The 15,310-nt window shown below is 41.3% G+C and overlaps 1 protein-coding gene across 1 annotated transcript in view; it reads right to left on the reverse strand.

Moving 5' to 3' along the window:
• The window catches only part of THBS4 (thrombospondin 4), a 256,126-nt gene that overhangs the window by 125,536 nt on the left and 115,280 nt on the right, over positions 1 to 15,310 (reverse strand). The window contains exon 10 of the mRNA XM_078675199.1: positions 10,123 to 10,275. Coding sequence (XP_078531325.1) covers positions 10,123 to 10,275 — 153 coding nt within the window. The remainder of the gene's footprint in view (positions 1 to 10,122; positions 10,276 to 15,310) is intronic.

Here is a 15,310-nt window from a genome sequence, read left to right on the forward strand (position 1 = left end):
TTCCGATGTGGTAAATACCGACCGGTATATGCCCAATCAATCCTATGGGCTTCAAAGCCAATAGGAATGCATGGGCATTAACTGGTCGGTATTTACCACATCGGAAATTACCGACTGTTTCCGATTCGGTAATTGCACATCTGCAATTACCTACATCTCGGTATTTTTATTTACCGACCTCTTAAATACCGAGTCGGTATGACTCGGTATTTAAGAGGTCGGTAAATAAAAATTACCTACATCTGGCCCTTAATGTCTTAGCTTCTATTTTTGACTAGTGGAAAGACCTGTAATTATCTGTATTGATAAAGTGTGTTGATCTCACCACAACTGCAGTCTGAGGGAGAAGTCTGTAAGAAATCTGCCTGCTTTATGAGCATGAAATGGCTTTCTAAATTGAGTATTAACCTACAACTAGGTTTTTCGTCCTAATCTAATTGATCTACTTGGAAGAGGCAGGGCGCACACTGTAGAAATGAAGAAAGACGATGAATAACTTTAAAATGATGTTTCACGTGAAATTGCACACTCAGATCTTTGGGATTGCCTATAGTACTTCTAGATTTGTAGTCAAGTGTTAGGGGAATTGTGCTAAAATATTCAATCTTTTGTGTCAATTGTTTCAAATTTGTCTTGAAGTGGGTGAGGCCCCACCGACTCTGGTAAGGGTAAAGCCTGTCTGGTACATGATAAAAGTAGTCGTATATGTCCATAGAGCCCGTTTAGAACAGCTAGAATTGTTAACCAATTTATGTGAAAATTGTGATGCAAAATTCACCATATAGACTCTTTTTTTAAACGGTTTTCGGTGGGGAACTGACCTCACCTCCATAAGTAGAAATTAGGCCTCTTTGCTTCACCCTCTCAATTATTGCATTTAGGGGTAGTTATGTACATTTCACTGGTTTCAAATTTCACCTATGGGAGAAATGCACCTTGTCCATCAAGCCCTTCCCCCCCCCACTGTGTGTTATTGCGGCGACTGCATCCACAAATCATACACTCCTTCTTGCGGACCTAGGAGGAAGGAGTGAAGTGATTGCACATTTATCTTTATGATAATGAGAGCCTCACATTGCTATTTAAAATCATAGTCCAATACAATAATATTCTGATGTGAGGGTTTACAAAGAAAGAATAGAGCTTGTAGTTACATTGATTCACCTTTCCAAAATGTATTATAAGTAGCACAATTTCCCCCATGCGATGTGGGGGACCTTGATCACCATCGGCCTTTCCCGTTAGGCAGTGGCATTAAAGCAAACGCATTGCCCTTCGAGACCTTCTGCTAAGATACCCTGAAAATGGGAATGGAATATTAAACCATCGACATAGACATGTAGGATGAGGGGTTCAACAAACTGAAATAAGAGTTGATATTGGAGTTCAGTAGATGGTATACAATGATGATGCGAGTTATACATGTTTGTTATTGTTTGTTCTTACCAATTGTGGCTCAGAACTGTAACCAGACATGAATGCTTAGTGTCCAGTTACCGCTGCACATATTTAGATGTCATTACTTACCTTGATGTATACATGTCAATGTCTATTGGTACTTTAAAAGAAATATGAACAAAGAGCTATTTAAAAAAGTAGGACAATTTCTTTTGTCAGTTGCAAGAGTTTCTGCTTTTTAAATCTGTAATTAAACTGTTTACAGAGTATGTGCTCTGATGTTTCATTTAAGTTCACATGGCACTTAAATTGGTTGAACTAGTTAAGTATTCAAATGGATGTAGCCAAACAATTCTTTAACTTAGGGAAGGGGCTTCATTTACCCCTACCAGAGATTCATAGAAGTATTCCTGACACACAAAAATGGTTTTACTATTGTGGACTTCTGTGCCACGAGCAAGGAGAAATCTGCCGTTGTAAACTTTACGATGGCCAGATTAAGGTGTAGTTTACCTAAAAACTTTGTAAACAAACTTGTGAAATTGTTGGCATTCACATAGTACAATCCAAACTTTCCTACCCTATAAATGGTTGAAATTGTACTTGACCAAAGGGCTGGAAGAATTCTCTTCCCAGGGTGGGAAGTGGGAATGGGTCACCTCCAAACTTAAAGGATGTGTAAGGCGTGTGTTTACAGGGAAAAATGTTCTTTGGGTTTATACAAAAAGTACATTTATGTATTGAGGAAACAGGAATGCAGGCAAGATGGTACTTTAGGTTCTCAGTAGTCCACTTGGAAACCTGCACCTGCTTACCTTTCCAGGTATTGTAAAGGGATTATTTGTGAATCCCTGTATTAGTAATGTTGCACCTGTTTACAGGGGTACTACTACAAGTGCTATGTTACTAATTTTCTTACTTAAGTAGGTCATATGTCTTTCTTTCATTACATTTCTGGTTTTCTGGTTTTCTGCCACTGGTGTGTGTTAGTTGAACCGGAGGCCAGAGTTCAAGGTAACTTTAATGCATAATACGATATAATCTGCAAAGAGATGATACCAACTCCTCAATTCAGTTAAAAGAGACCCAGTGGGTCAAACATAGATGTTATTCAGTAAGGTATTGAGGCTTGGGTACATCACAGTTAACAGGGATGGATTTGGAAAGAGATTCACCTGTTTTTATCCATTGGTGTCTGTAAGAAAAACAGGATTTAATCAGGTGAAGAGCAGCCTTAATTATTCCAAGTGTTTCTCGGATGGGATAAAAGAGATTTTCATTGCCCCCGCATCAAAGGCAGGATTTAAGTCTAAAAGAATTAATAGGCAAATGTTTTTGATTATAGAGTTTTAGGATGGCATCTATCACTGGCATCAACGATGCTTTAGAGCTCTCTCTCCTAAGTGAAAACCTAATTACAATTGATAAACAAGATTATTTATATTTAAATAAACTTTGAGCTGAAATGCAATACATTTTTTATCTTTTTCATAACAAATAGCAGTCTTGTGTTTTTTTCAGGTGTAAAATGCTCATTTTCAAGAGGTTAGGAATTGAAAGGTACCATCTTCCAGGGGTAAATCGATGATTTCAAGCCAGTTTGCTATCAGAGCAGGAAAGATTTTTTTGCCAGATTTGGAGGGGTAAGGGCTACATTATAACATGAGGGTTTCCAGTGAATCGCTATGTATTTGAGTGAATCTTCTGAAACTTGTCTGAAATGACCTCATGATGTATTTGTTTTCTTTGTGACAGTGACGTGGAGGAGCAAACTCCAGTGTGAACACAATAATTTTGCCTTAATTAAAGTGTATTCACTTAAGTGCATGATTTTTTCAACATTTAAATTAATTGTGCCTGTTTTTAGCCTCATTCAGTCGGTCATTAAAATGGTTTTGTTTGGCTAAAAGAACATTTTCTTCTAAGATGATTTTTAAGGTTTTAATGAATGTCTGTTGAAGGTTCTTTTTTGTGCGATTAGCAGAGTTTCTGGTGTCTGACCTTCTTACCTTCTTTTTCAGTTTCATGGGAGATAGGTAGTTGAGTGAGTATGAAGAAAGGTCTTTGGAAAAGAAGTAAGGATGTGTGAGCAAAAAGCATATCTGTTATCTTGGTTTAGGAGGAATTAATTTTACATTGGTTTCAAGCATTTTCTTTAGACCTTCAACATTTAGGCATTGTAAATCCATCCGTCTCAGTGCTTGAGCAATAGATTAGACATGCACATGTAATGGAGTGATTTGGATCCCAAGGTGGTTTGACTAGTTAACCTTCGGGAATTCATCAATGATCAGAGAGTCTGCTTTCCCAAAGAGGAACTTAAGCAGCCTTCTTTGGAATGTGTGACATTTTCAACAAATTATAGCAAACAATTTTTAACTAGGAAAGGATTTAAATTTGAGGTGGCTAGCTCTTTCTTGTAACCCCAGGGAGCTTAAAATATTCCAGAAAAAACTGTTAATTACTCAGATGTTGGCATTTGTCACTAAATCCTGCTTCAACAACCAGTGGATGGTATAATGTGAAGTCTTCAATACTTTTGACAGCGGACATATATTCTAGGTATTGAAAAACATTGAAACATGCTGTTAATTTTTGTGGAGGAAAGTCTAAAAAATGAAGGCAACATCACTAGCCAGTTGTCCAAAACTGTCATTTCTTGCTGTCTCATATCCAGGAGATATTTTCATTCATGCCTTTGAAAGGTATCTGAGCACCAAGTTCCAGTCAGTACTATAAGATTTGTTTTAGGTTCCAAGATGTAGTTTGCTATTTTCGTACTGTGTGCAATTGCAGTTCTATAGTTATAGAGGGCAATATAATTTTATTGAGAGTCTTTTTTCCACTTGTGCTAATAGGGAGGCTCTGATATGAAATAGGAATAGAGTTTTAGTTTGTCTTTGTACGTGTGACAACTGTGTGAGTTTGTGTGGTAGTTCTGAGGCTTGTAATGTCTACTATAGATTTGCCAGTGAAATTTATGATGTCCAAATATTTTGGTTTCTTATGTATTTTCTGGTGAAAGCGTGTATTTATTGCTAAGGTGGGATGAGGTGTTTTAAAAGCTACCACATCAGTTTTTGAGGTGTGTACCAAGAAGAGAGGTCCTTTTTTTGATCTATGTACAAAGCCAATTTGGATTCCATGGTATCTGTTTTTTTTAATTTTAATTTCTTTATGTGCATTTTTTTTCATTTACATGGGTACAGTATCCACGGGTTGTGTAATACAGGATATGCGGCGAGCTTCAACCAGCAGTCATCGTTTTACTTTAAGGAAGCATCACATTTTAAACATCTGTCTTGTACCAAATAATTTCTGCAGAACTTAATGCATCTACATCCGGTTCTATATAACATTATGTTTCGCAACAGGAAAAAAGATAAAGGGGGGTGACATAGATTATATCATATTTTCTTGAGCACCATTGTATTCCTGCAAACATATACATTGGCTGATCATCTGTAGTTTTCGCTGGACCTACATTGTCTGTAATCGATAGATTGGAGTAATTCATTGCTATCTCAAAAGCGAACTAACTTCAACAAACCAAAACACACACCACTATGGTCCAGGTTAACAACTGTATCTCGAAGGATTTCATAGTATCTGTTTGCGATACGTTTGTGAATTTGCTTATGGCACTTAAAGGGTTATTGGTGACTATTGTGCCATGCATAGTATTTGTGTTCTCTGGGTCCTTTGTTGCCAGGATAATATCCTCACAGAACTTGAGAAAGGGATCTCTGGTCTATTCAAGAGATATATTTTTTCCATTTGGAGGGAGTTGTGATTTTGTTTAAGGCTTGGTTGCTGCCTTGGCCTACAATTGTTTTTACAGCAAGAGAGGTACCGTTTCTGGTCAATGATTCTCGAAGTTTAATGAGTTGGTCGGAGCAATTTGGAGAAACAGTTCCATTTGCAAGTGATAATCTGACTGAGTCGTACAGTGGACTGACACAGCTTGGCTTGGCACCTTGAATTACAACATCAGACGCACAGGCACTTTGGATATGAGATATGGGCTACATGGGTTCCACAAACGGGTAGATCATTTCAGTTGGTCAACATGCTGGAATGAGGTTCAACATATAGAAGGGAGAACCTCTAGATTGGAATGCTCAGCAGCATTCAAGAGTCTTACCAGTGTGAATTGAGATGCTTCGTTTGATATCTTTGGGTGTAGTTTGCTTTGTTTGCATTTGGAAAAGATGACCGAATTATGTTTTCCCGAGTAAGTGTATTATGAGTGAAGAAAATATGTTTTTCTTGCCCTTTTGGTTGAACTCAAATATATTTCAGCAATGATCATTTTCGGGTTCTAATGCAATGTTGTATGCTTCTAAGGCCTCTATTATGAGTGCCCCAGAGGAAGGTGCAGTAGTTATCGCACCCAATGAAGTCTGACACCATAAATAGCAGCAATTATATGTTTTTCCCTAAAAATGGAGCACTCCATGCTGAGTTTAGTCTTTTCCACACTAAGATTTGCATGCTTTGGTATTTACCGGGCATCCCTCTCCCCAAGTGAATTTCCACAGGTTTTCCATGCCAAACGTTACCTTGGGAAAATTGCAGGGGTGCTTTGTTTGCCAACAAGAGTTATCAAGAGTTTCGGAATTGACTGTGACACTGAACGATGTGAACTAATTCCTTTTTTTGTCGCATTTTTGGACAGTTGTGAGAAAAACATGTTTTTATGTTAATGAAGCTTTGTGAACTTGATTTAGAGTCAGGAGAAAACCTGAATTGTGGCTAATTTCACAATTATCAGTTTGGAAGATATGAACAGTACCTGAAGAACATACATTTTCAGTAGTTATATAGGTCAAGATGAATTATAACATGTACATAAACCGAGATATAAATCAGCAAAAACTGGTCAATATTATAGATCTGGGTGCAACAGCGACATGAGTGCAAAGAATTAAACGCAAATTGGAAGAAATAAAATATTGTGCTCCATGGGGAGCAAACAATGAACCAGAGTACAAATTATTAAAAACTCCTATAAATCAGGCTGCATCAATGGCGTGATAACATTAATAAATGTGCAAAGAGCCTGAAGGCAAACAATAGTAAAATAGTAAAAGGCACAAAAATGATGAGTCGTAAGGAGCAGATTTCAGACCCAAGCTACGAATGAAGCATAATATGACAGGAGAAAAAAAGTAATTGATTTGCCACCTGCCCGTATTACAGTGGCAGAAAAACAGTGATGGTGCTCACCTTGGTCAATACTCTTGCCAGTCAAGATCAAAGTGAGCAATAGCTGAAGCGGATGGGTGAGCCTGTGGACCAAAGCCCCTATTATATGGCCGTGACAGGCACGCCTGTTAGAAATACGAACTGTGAAAGAACTCCCTACCAAGGACACTGAGTGAGGGCTCATCAAATAGAGCATGGAGTGTGTGTAACAAGGGGCAGTAACAGATTACTTCAGGTCACATCTAGCATCTTGAGGTCACCGCCAGATGGGTGGTGGGGGAGAAGGATCACAGCACTTGGTGAGGGGTGTAAGGCTGGTAAAATATTGCCCCAAGTAATACCCAGTGGCTGTGATTAATACAAGCATTCCATCTATAACTTTCTTCTTGTATTTTTCATTGTGGTGCACTTAATTTGATGGAACTGTTTGCTCATCAGGGCTGGCTTCAGCGCTAGTGGCGCCCCGTGTGACTACCATTATTTGTGCCACCCACAGACTTCCTTCTTTCACTTCCACCCTCCAACAGGGTCCCTTATCTATCCATAGCCTCTCTTTCACATGTATTTCATTTATTTTATAGCACTAATCATGCCAATGTTGGGTGTCAGAGCACTTTACATCACACACATTATTACAGAGACAATAAATCGTATGTGTGTAAAAATGTTACTTAAGGTAATGAGGAGTACAAGGTGTAGGAATCAAAGGCCACACATACTAGTAGGCAGTATGTTTTAAGAGTTATTTGGAGAAGCACATACTCTGGATTTAAAACATACCACAGGGGATGGGGTTGGTTTACTAATAAACATTTTTTCCTACTCAAACAAACCCTTTTAAGTGACATTAGAATAATGAAAGACTGGAGAAAAAGCACAGTGTTCTAAACCACACCATGCTGTTTGAATGCGGCTCTTTGATGACATTTAATAAGTCACTGTTCTATATTAGGATCAGTAATATTAATCACCAGAGATATCCTTGACACTTTTTATTGTTGGCTGAAAACTGAGGACACAAGAAACTCTGCAGCAGGTGCTTTTAAACCAATAAGTTATTTCTAAGCATAGCACTCCCTCTGAGCTCAGCACCAGGTGCAGCTGCACCGGTTGCACTGCCCTGAAGCCGGCCCTGCGCCCAAACGTGGGTCCCATGGCCACTGTGCCACAAAAACCAAGATGCACCGTACTGAAATTGGCTGAAACTTGTCTTGGATTGCTTGAGTTCTGCTTCCGAAAGGACCTGGGCTGGCAGTTCAGGGTGGACTGTTCCTACTGCAACAAGACCACAGCTGATTTGCATATGGCTGGGTTTAATCTCAGATGGCATGGTGGGTAAACGAAATGATGGATTGGGATGCATCCCTGAGTAATTACTAGTGGCTGAGGTCAATCCAGGCATTCCACCCATCACATTTTGTTTTCTTCTTGTTGTCAACTCCAGCAGGAACAGTGCTGCCAGACCCAAAATGGCGAGCTCGACCCCGATGTGCATAATATTGGGTCGTATTCCACATAAGTGTGCCTGGTGGGGAGAGAGCAAGGTTAGGCAAGTAGCAGCTGGTGCCTGGATGCTGCCGTCTGATGGATGGTGAGATGCAGGCTCACAACGTTGGGGGGGAGCGCCATCTGAGAGACTCTAATGGCCCTGCAGGTTGTTCAGGATTACAGGAGACATGTCGTATGAGAGCTCACTGTTTCCACTTCGCAAGATACGAGACGTCAGGTGGAATGTCATTACATCTTCTTACTGTCTCACAATGTATCAGAGGTCACCTAGACTGCACCACCCAACAACGTTGAAACATCAAAGGCACGATTCACAAATAGCCTCTGCACTTGTGGCAGAGTCCCCGCAGTCATGGTGGGTTGTCCGCACTCGTTACAGGATGTCCGCAATGAGACAGTGTATTTTGGTGGTCCCACCATGACTGCGATGCCTCCACCATTAGTGCAGAGACCCTTTGTGAATCATGCCCTAAGTTTATAGAAAGAGTAATCTAATTATCCACTTGGAGTGCCGTAGAACCTAAGGCCCCGGACACCATTAGTAAAGTACAGCACCCATTGTGTACACTGCTCAGTAACCACTGACTGCCCTATGACCAGGGAAAAGGTTGTGCATGAAACATTGAGACAAACTCTGCTCTGACATGACCTGAGCAGAGACAGCACTGTATTACTTCAATTCGTTAGCAGACCCCAACATTAGAATTGGCCACGATATGGGACTGCGGTCTCATGTATGCATTGAAGAAGAGTGCTGACCTTTGGAGAACTAACCATATTATGTTTGTAATGTTTGAGAGGAAAGAAGTAAGTCTTCTTTGGTGGATCCAGATTTCCAGGAATGACGTTGGCGCCATGTTCTTGCAGTTATTTTAGCAGCACCATACATTTGACCCTGCTCGAGACCAAGGTGAAGGGAAGCTGTATGCCACCCGACATTCAATGAGGATGGACATTTTCCTCTGAAGTCTAGAAGGGTTGCTGAAATCCCTCAGTAGGAGCAAAACTAAAGTTGCTGAGATGATTGCTGGTTTCCATATTTTAAAAGAACTGCTATGTGTAATTGCTTGTGACTGTCATTTACAATGCCTTTGAAATGTTAAACAGACCAGAGATATTTCACTAATTCGACATAATCATAATGCATGAGACAGACTTAAATTTTGCCTGAGGCAAAGGAGGCTTCGACGACAGAGATGACATGGAGAGATGAGAATAAGAAGTCCAAGTCGTGAATCCTGATGTTACTGGAGGAGCCACCTGACATCGAACTCAAAAACTGCAATTTCAAACCCAGCTCCTCTTTCCAGTATCAAAGCTTTCCTGAATATGTCTCAGACTTAATCTATTTCCAGGGGGCTGGAATATCCATGACAGACTGGGCAATCTATGAAGCACAGATCGGAATATCTCTATTGATCCCTGATTTTTTCCAGGATATGGTTTCGTATGAGACCAACTCGGGGAAGTCCTTGTAAAGGTGCTGTGGTCTGACCAAAGCAATCAACACCTCCCACACTGACCTTTACCACACACATCTGCTTCTGCTACCTGTTGAGTGGAGCACTAACGAATCGCCTAGTAATCTAATTTCTTCAACAGGTGAAAGTCCAACATGTACACCTCCTAGCTGTGGTTTTTACTGCAGTGGCTATAAGAACTGCGGGTTACGCTGAAAAGGGCATGATATGCAGAAGTGACTGCTCAAGTACATGCGCACTGGGAGCCTTAAGTATTTTTTAAATTTGATTGATAGCAAACCTACACAGCCCAAATGTGGCAACCGCGCCATGAAGCACTGCTCACATAATTAAAATAAGAAAACGACATCAAACATGACAATGCATTTATAAAGCAAAAATTGGTGGGTGAATCCTAAAATGGAAAGTTGAGACAAGGAGGCACCAAAGTTGGAATTAATATCTAAAATACTGCCGAATAAACGTTTTCAAGTCTAATAAAAACTGCAGCAACGACGCCTATATAAGGAAATGATGGTGCACTTACCACACAGGTAATATCCCCGCTCCTCTCCTCTATGCACTGAGCATGGATGCTGCAGGGGTTCAGGGTCCTGTCTTTGCAGCTTTTGTTCGGCTTGCACCCTCTGACCTGGTCACCGGTGTACCCCGGTTTGCAGCTACCACAACGGAAGGAGCCCTAAATGGGACAAAAAGCAAACCAGCGTCACCAATTGTATTTACAAATAAAGGAAGTGGATCATCACAATTGGAAAAATCAAATGATGCTATACTATCAGCTTGTTTGAAAAATGATAGTTAAGCCTGTTAGGTCACACAGAGGCTGGAGGAATGTACCGTGCACTAAGAGTAACATACAAAACGCCATACCAGAGATCCACAAGAAAAACCAGCATCACACATAATGGTAGAATTAGTGCATGATGGCACATGCCTTCACAGTCTTACATATCTCATCGTAAAATATACACAACGTACACATTTTAAAACATTTAACATTAATGATAAATATATATGTTGCTGTCCCTTAAAGCTAGTCAATATTGATTTCAAGGGCATAAATAGCAAAGTGCACCCTTACACCTGTGGCCATCAAGCTATCTGTCTCTTAATTCTTCTGAGGATGAACATGGTATATTGCACAAGTGATCTGCTTTAGTTAACTGGTTATCTAAGGCATTCCTGAAGAAGGACTTTGTGCAGCCCTCTCTCCCGACACTTTAGACAGGCTAGCACAAGCAGCAGTGGGGTTTGTTTGGTGTCTTTTTACTGGGCGGATTAGTGTGTCCAGTAAGTATGTTGTGTACAGAAGAGACAATGATCATATCATAGCAGCTTAGGTTGAACTGCACCGGACAACAGAGGCGGACCACACTAGCGGCAATGGGGGGTCCCTTCAATATCTGAGATATTGTTACTCATTTGTCTGTGCCATTTCCCTATAAAACTCCTTTGATAATAAAATCCCCTCTCATGTGCTGGCCACTCCCTTAAAATCAAGCCTGAACATTCGAGGTGCTCTCTTTGCTGCAGCCATGCAACAGCCCATCACTGCACCTTTGTTTTTTTCTTTTTTTATGCTCTATCTCTTTAATTACATTATTCCAGCATTAGTTACAGAGTTTCCACTTGACAAAAAGTATCAGCATTATAATCTTTTTGCTCAAACCAAACTATAATTAAAAAATAACAACCAAATCTGTTGAAATTGTCTTTTGAATTGTTAGCTATGCCCAGTAATAAGGTGGATGGGTTTATAAATCTCCATATTGTCACATACCTATAAACTCATTCATTGTTCCCTCAATATCTCCCCATAGAATAAATAGTTTATAGAAAAGCTATCCATTAATGCATATTCTTAAACTACACCATTATTCATCCAGTTGTTTGATTTTAGACTCGCCCCCACCGTTCTGAGCAATTTCTCTTTATCGCCTATGGAGTATGAGCATCTCCTTCAGGAAATTGTACAACTGGCGCATCCGATGCTTGTGCAGCACTTATATCCCTGGTTCTTTGGTAGCCCTTTCACATACATCCCTCTACATCCTTCATAGCCTCAGGTCAAGATTAAGTGTTACTCAGGACACTGTGGACTTTAGTTACAGTTTGACTTATGGGATATTCTGTCAAAGTGTGGTGGACAAGTACCATAGGCTATAATGGTTGTGTAATACCGCAGGAGGGACATCTGCCACGTTTGTGACGAGGATCCAGTCTGTTAAGCTCTGAATAAGAACCTATGATTTTTTAAGAAGATATTTATGCCTCAACATTCTGGGACCATACCCCACAAAGAGCTTCATTCTACAGCTCCTTGCAGGGGAGCGAACCTATGCTCCCGCAAGCATTCATGCTGATGACCATCATGCGGCACTCACTGCACTAGGCACATGGGTTGGAATCCAATCCAATCCTAACTATGAGAAGTTCTTCTTGCATCTGGTGACGCAAGGGGCAAAGCAACATAATGATATCCTTCACGCACGTCTGTATAAACTAACTAGGACCTGTGCGTTCAGTGTTAGCCTCTTGGCTCTGGAATCGTCTTCCCTTCCACCTGCTGCAGTTATTGAACCATATGGCCATCAAGAAGGTAAATAGAAAGTAAATAGAGTGCGACTCTAAAAGCTTGGGCTGAGGCTTGCAGACTTTGCTTGAATCATAATCCAATAGAAGTACAAAAAATCTACTCCTGAAACCTCGTAGATTCCGGAAAGAGAAAACATACAAGCCTCCTTTTCAGGAATGGCACCCAGGATCTGGAATGCGCTCCCCCCTGAAACCAGGCTTATCTCCTCCACTGCACTCTTCAAGAAAGAGGTGAAAACCATCCTTCTGGCCAAGATCTCCTGAACCTCATAGGTGCTGGATCAGAGACTCTGCATTGCTTTGTACCACTGTTCACATTGTCCTTTGGCACTATACTTCTACTTGATGGGGACACTACTACGCTACTCTCGTCTACCGACCAATATAGGATACACGCTGGTTTACTGATCCACTCTCCCGTTGCCCTCACTCAGTGTTCTCTCTATACTATAACACTGGTATAAGCCATCCACACACCCAAGGTGTACCTGAACACCCCTGTAGTGGGATCAATGACTTGTGCTGTCTTATATTACTTGTTTACCTGATTGTATATTGATATGTTTTATGTATGTTATTATTATTACCATGTTAATGACTATTACACTGCTCCCATTATCTCTGTTCATTCCTACTGCCCCTACCCTGTCTATGTGAAGCGCTCTGATATCTGTAAGGATCTTGTTCGCGCTATATAAAACTTTGAATAAATAAATAAATAAATAAGAACACTCTGCAAACCCGTCTCTTTTGCTAACGCTTGCTTTCTTTATCTGTTCCTTGATTTGCTGTTCTCTTGGTTCACTAGGTTGCAGCGCCATGAAGCCAGTGATGACGGTGTGCTATGCAAATTCAATTCATTGATTTTATTTATAAACTTCAATGAGGCCACTTGAGAAAGTCAATTACTGCACCTAGTGTGTTTCACGGGGGGGAGTTGAACTAACTCCAAATGTTTTTCCCTGGCGAGTAAGGCCGGTTATTAATTACTACCAGTTGTATTTTGTGACACAGTCAAATATGTCTCCCCTTGTAACACATGTGAAGATCTCAACCATAAGCCTCATTGTTCATCAATATATATCAATAAGGATATTAAGAGACCCACTCATTCAGTTTCAACATTGAACCTGAATTTGAACTATCTCTTTCAATGTGTCCCAATGAATTCAATTGTGGGGTTGAGGTCTGCCTTTCATTGTGTTTGGATGCATTTTAAGGGACAAGCCACAGGGGTGTAGTGACTAAGGCCCTGCATGTTGACCTCCACAGGTCTTTGGGCAGTAAATGGTTACTAGGAATTTATTTGGTGAGTAACGTAATTTACTACTGATGTTTCAGAGCCATTAGCTCTATTCCGCTGCTCCCTAAAGACCAGATATTGCTAGTTGTGTCTTCGGGGGTCATTATGATGGCAGAGAAACCCCCCTTCACTGGCACCCTGCCAGTGGTGGGTTCACCGCCATCGTGCAGCCATTCTCCGCCCACCAGATAAGGATGGTGGGCGTTGTGCTGGCGGAAGAAAAGCCCGTCCACCACGGGTCCATCACAGGCAATGGTTATGTTTGCCTGTCAGACCTACCCTGCATCCACAAAATGGTGGCGGTGCCTAGCAGGCACAGCCTGCCAGATTTGGATGCTGCATCCCTGCCAGCTTGTGTATGGTAGTTCAACCCCCATTCAAAGGCTGGTGGTAATGTACTTTGGGGGCCATTGTGGGCCCCCCTTTTTGCTGGGGCTTGTTACTTATGAACTTTGGGGGCACCTTTGGTGCCCCACTGCAGTTTCCTACACCAGGTGGCAGGCACCGTGTGGCGCCTACCACGTAGTGCAGGGATTTATTTATTTTATTTATTTACAGACTTATAACGCGCTAGGAACTCGACTCCCTAAGGAGTATCTCCGCGCCTTTGGCATCATCTGTGAACAAAAACCCAACCGATTGTGTAACAAATGCCCTAGAGAGCTAATAGTTAAACAGGAACGTTTTTAATTTTTTCCTAACAGGAAGATGTTCCTTACACACTCTGATGTCATAGGGAAGATCATTCCACAGCTTTGGTCCAGCTACTGACAGACTGACGGATATCCATGACATGCATTTTTATCATCAGCACCCGTCTCATTGGTAAACATGCACAATGCGACCACTACAGTGGCGGTCGCATTGTAATTACATGTAGGCGACCGGTACCAATTCCTGGGTTGATGGTGGATGGAGATAAGTCCGTCTGCCAACGTAATCACCCCCTTCGGCAAAGGGTAGAAGGGTGGTGCAGGCCAGGTTACCCTGTGATGAGGTTTGGGAACTCAGATGAGGCATGACACAAAGTAATAAATGTTACAACCTGGCCTGTTTGGCACTGCCCCACAGCCCAGTCCACACAAGTAAACAGATTTCACTGTGTCTAAAATCCAAGATGGGTGAGTGCTGTTTTGAAATGACACCATCTCCGGGCAACAAGAAGTATATCAAGATATTGTATCGCGTAATGAAGACAGGGAGTCCTTCCTTTGACCAAAGCTGTGTGATCAGGAATATTTGGTCAGATTTGCAGGCAGGGCGCCTAGGACAGCTTCCCTGCACATTTGTGACCATTGTATGAATTGTATACATTGACTCTGTTGTTTCAATAGACGATTTCTTTCAGCTACCATCTCATTAGATCATAGCTGTTGGATGAGGCAGACAGTATCCTAAGTCTCAAAATTCATAAAACCAGCAGCAGCAAGTCATATTAAAGACCCTCTGCGTCAGGTGGAAGCTGCATGGCATACGTCATCACCTAAGCGCAGAACAGAGCTGTTCGCAGAGGACAAAGCGCGAAGAAACCTACACTCTAAGAAGGACTCCACGCTTCCTATGACCAAAGGGAGAAGAAGAAGTCCAAGAGGAAAACAACTCATGACAGCGTTTACAGAATCAGAGGACGCAGGATCACTTTCGTGCAAAACACCTAACTCTAAAGACCTTCGAAGCAATTAAAAAAGCACTTAATGAACAGCCTCTCTCCTGACGTCTAATGAACTCTGAATCCGAGTATGTCCCCACGTTCATTCCATCTCCCCCCAAATGTGCCCTTTCCTCCCTCTGCCCTCATTCCTCCCCCCGGCATCTT

The sequence above is a fragment of the Lissotriton helveticus genome, chromosome 2_1 (assembly GCF_964261635.1).
Source record: "Lissotriton helveticus chromosome 2_1, aLisHel1.1, whole genome shotgun sequence".
In the NCBI taxonomy this organism is placed as follows: domain Eukaryota; kingdom Metazoa; phylum Chordata; class Amphibia; order Caudata; family Salamandridae; genus Lissotriton; species Lissotriton helveticus.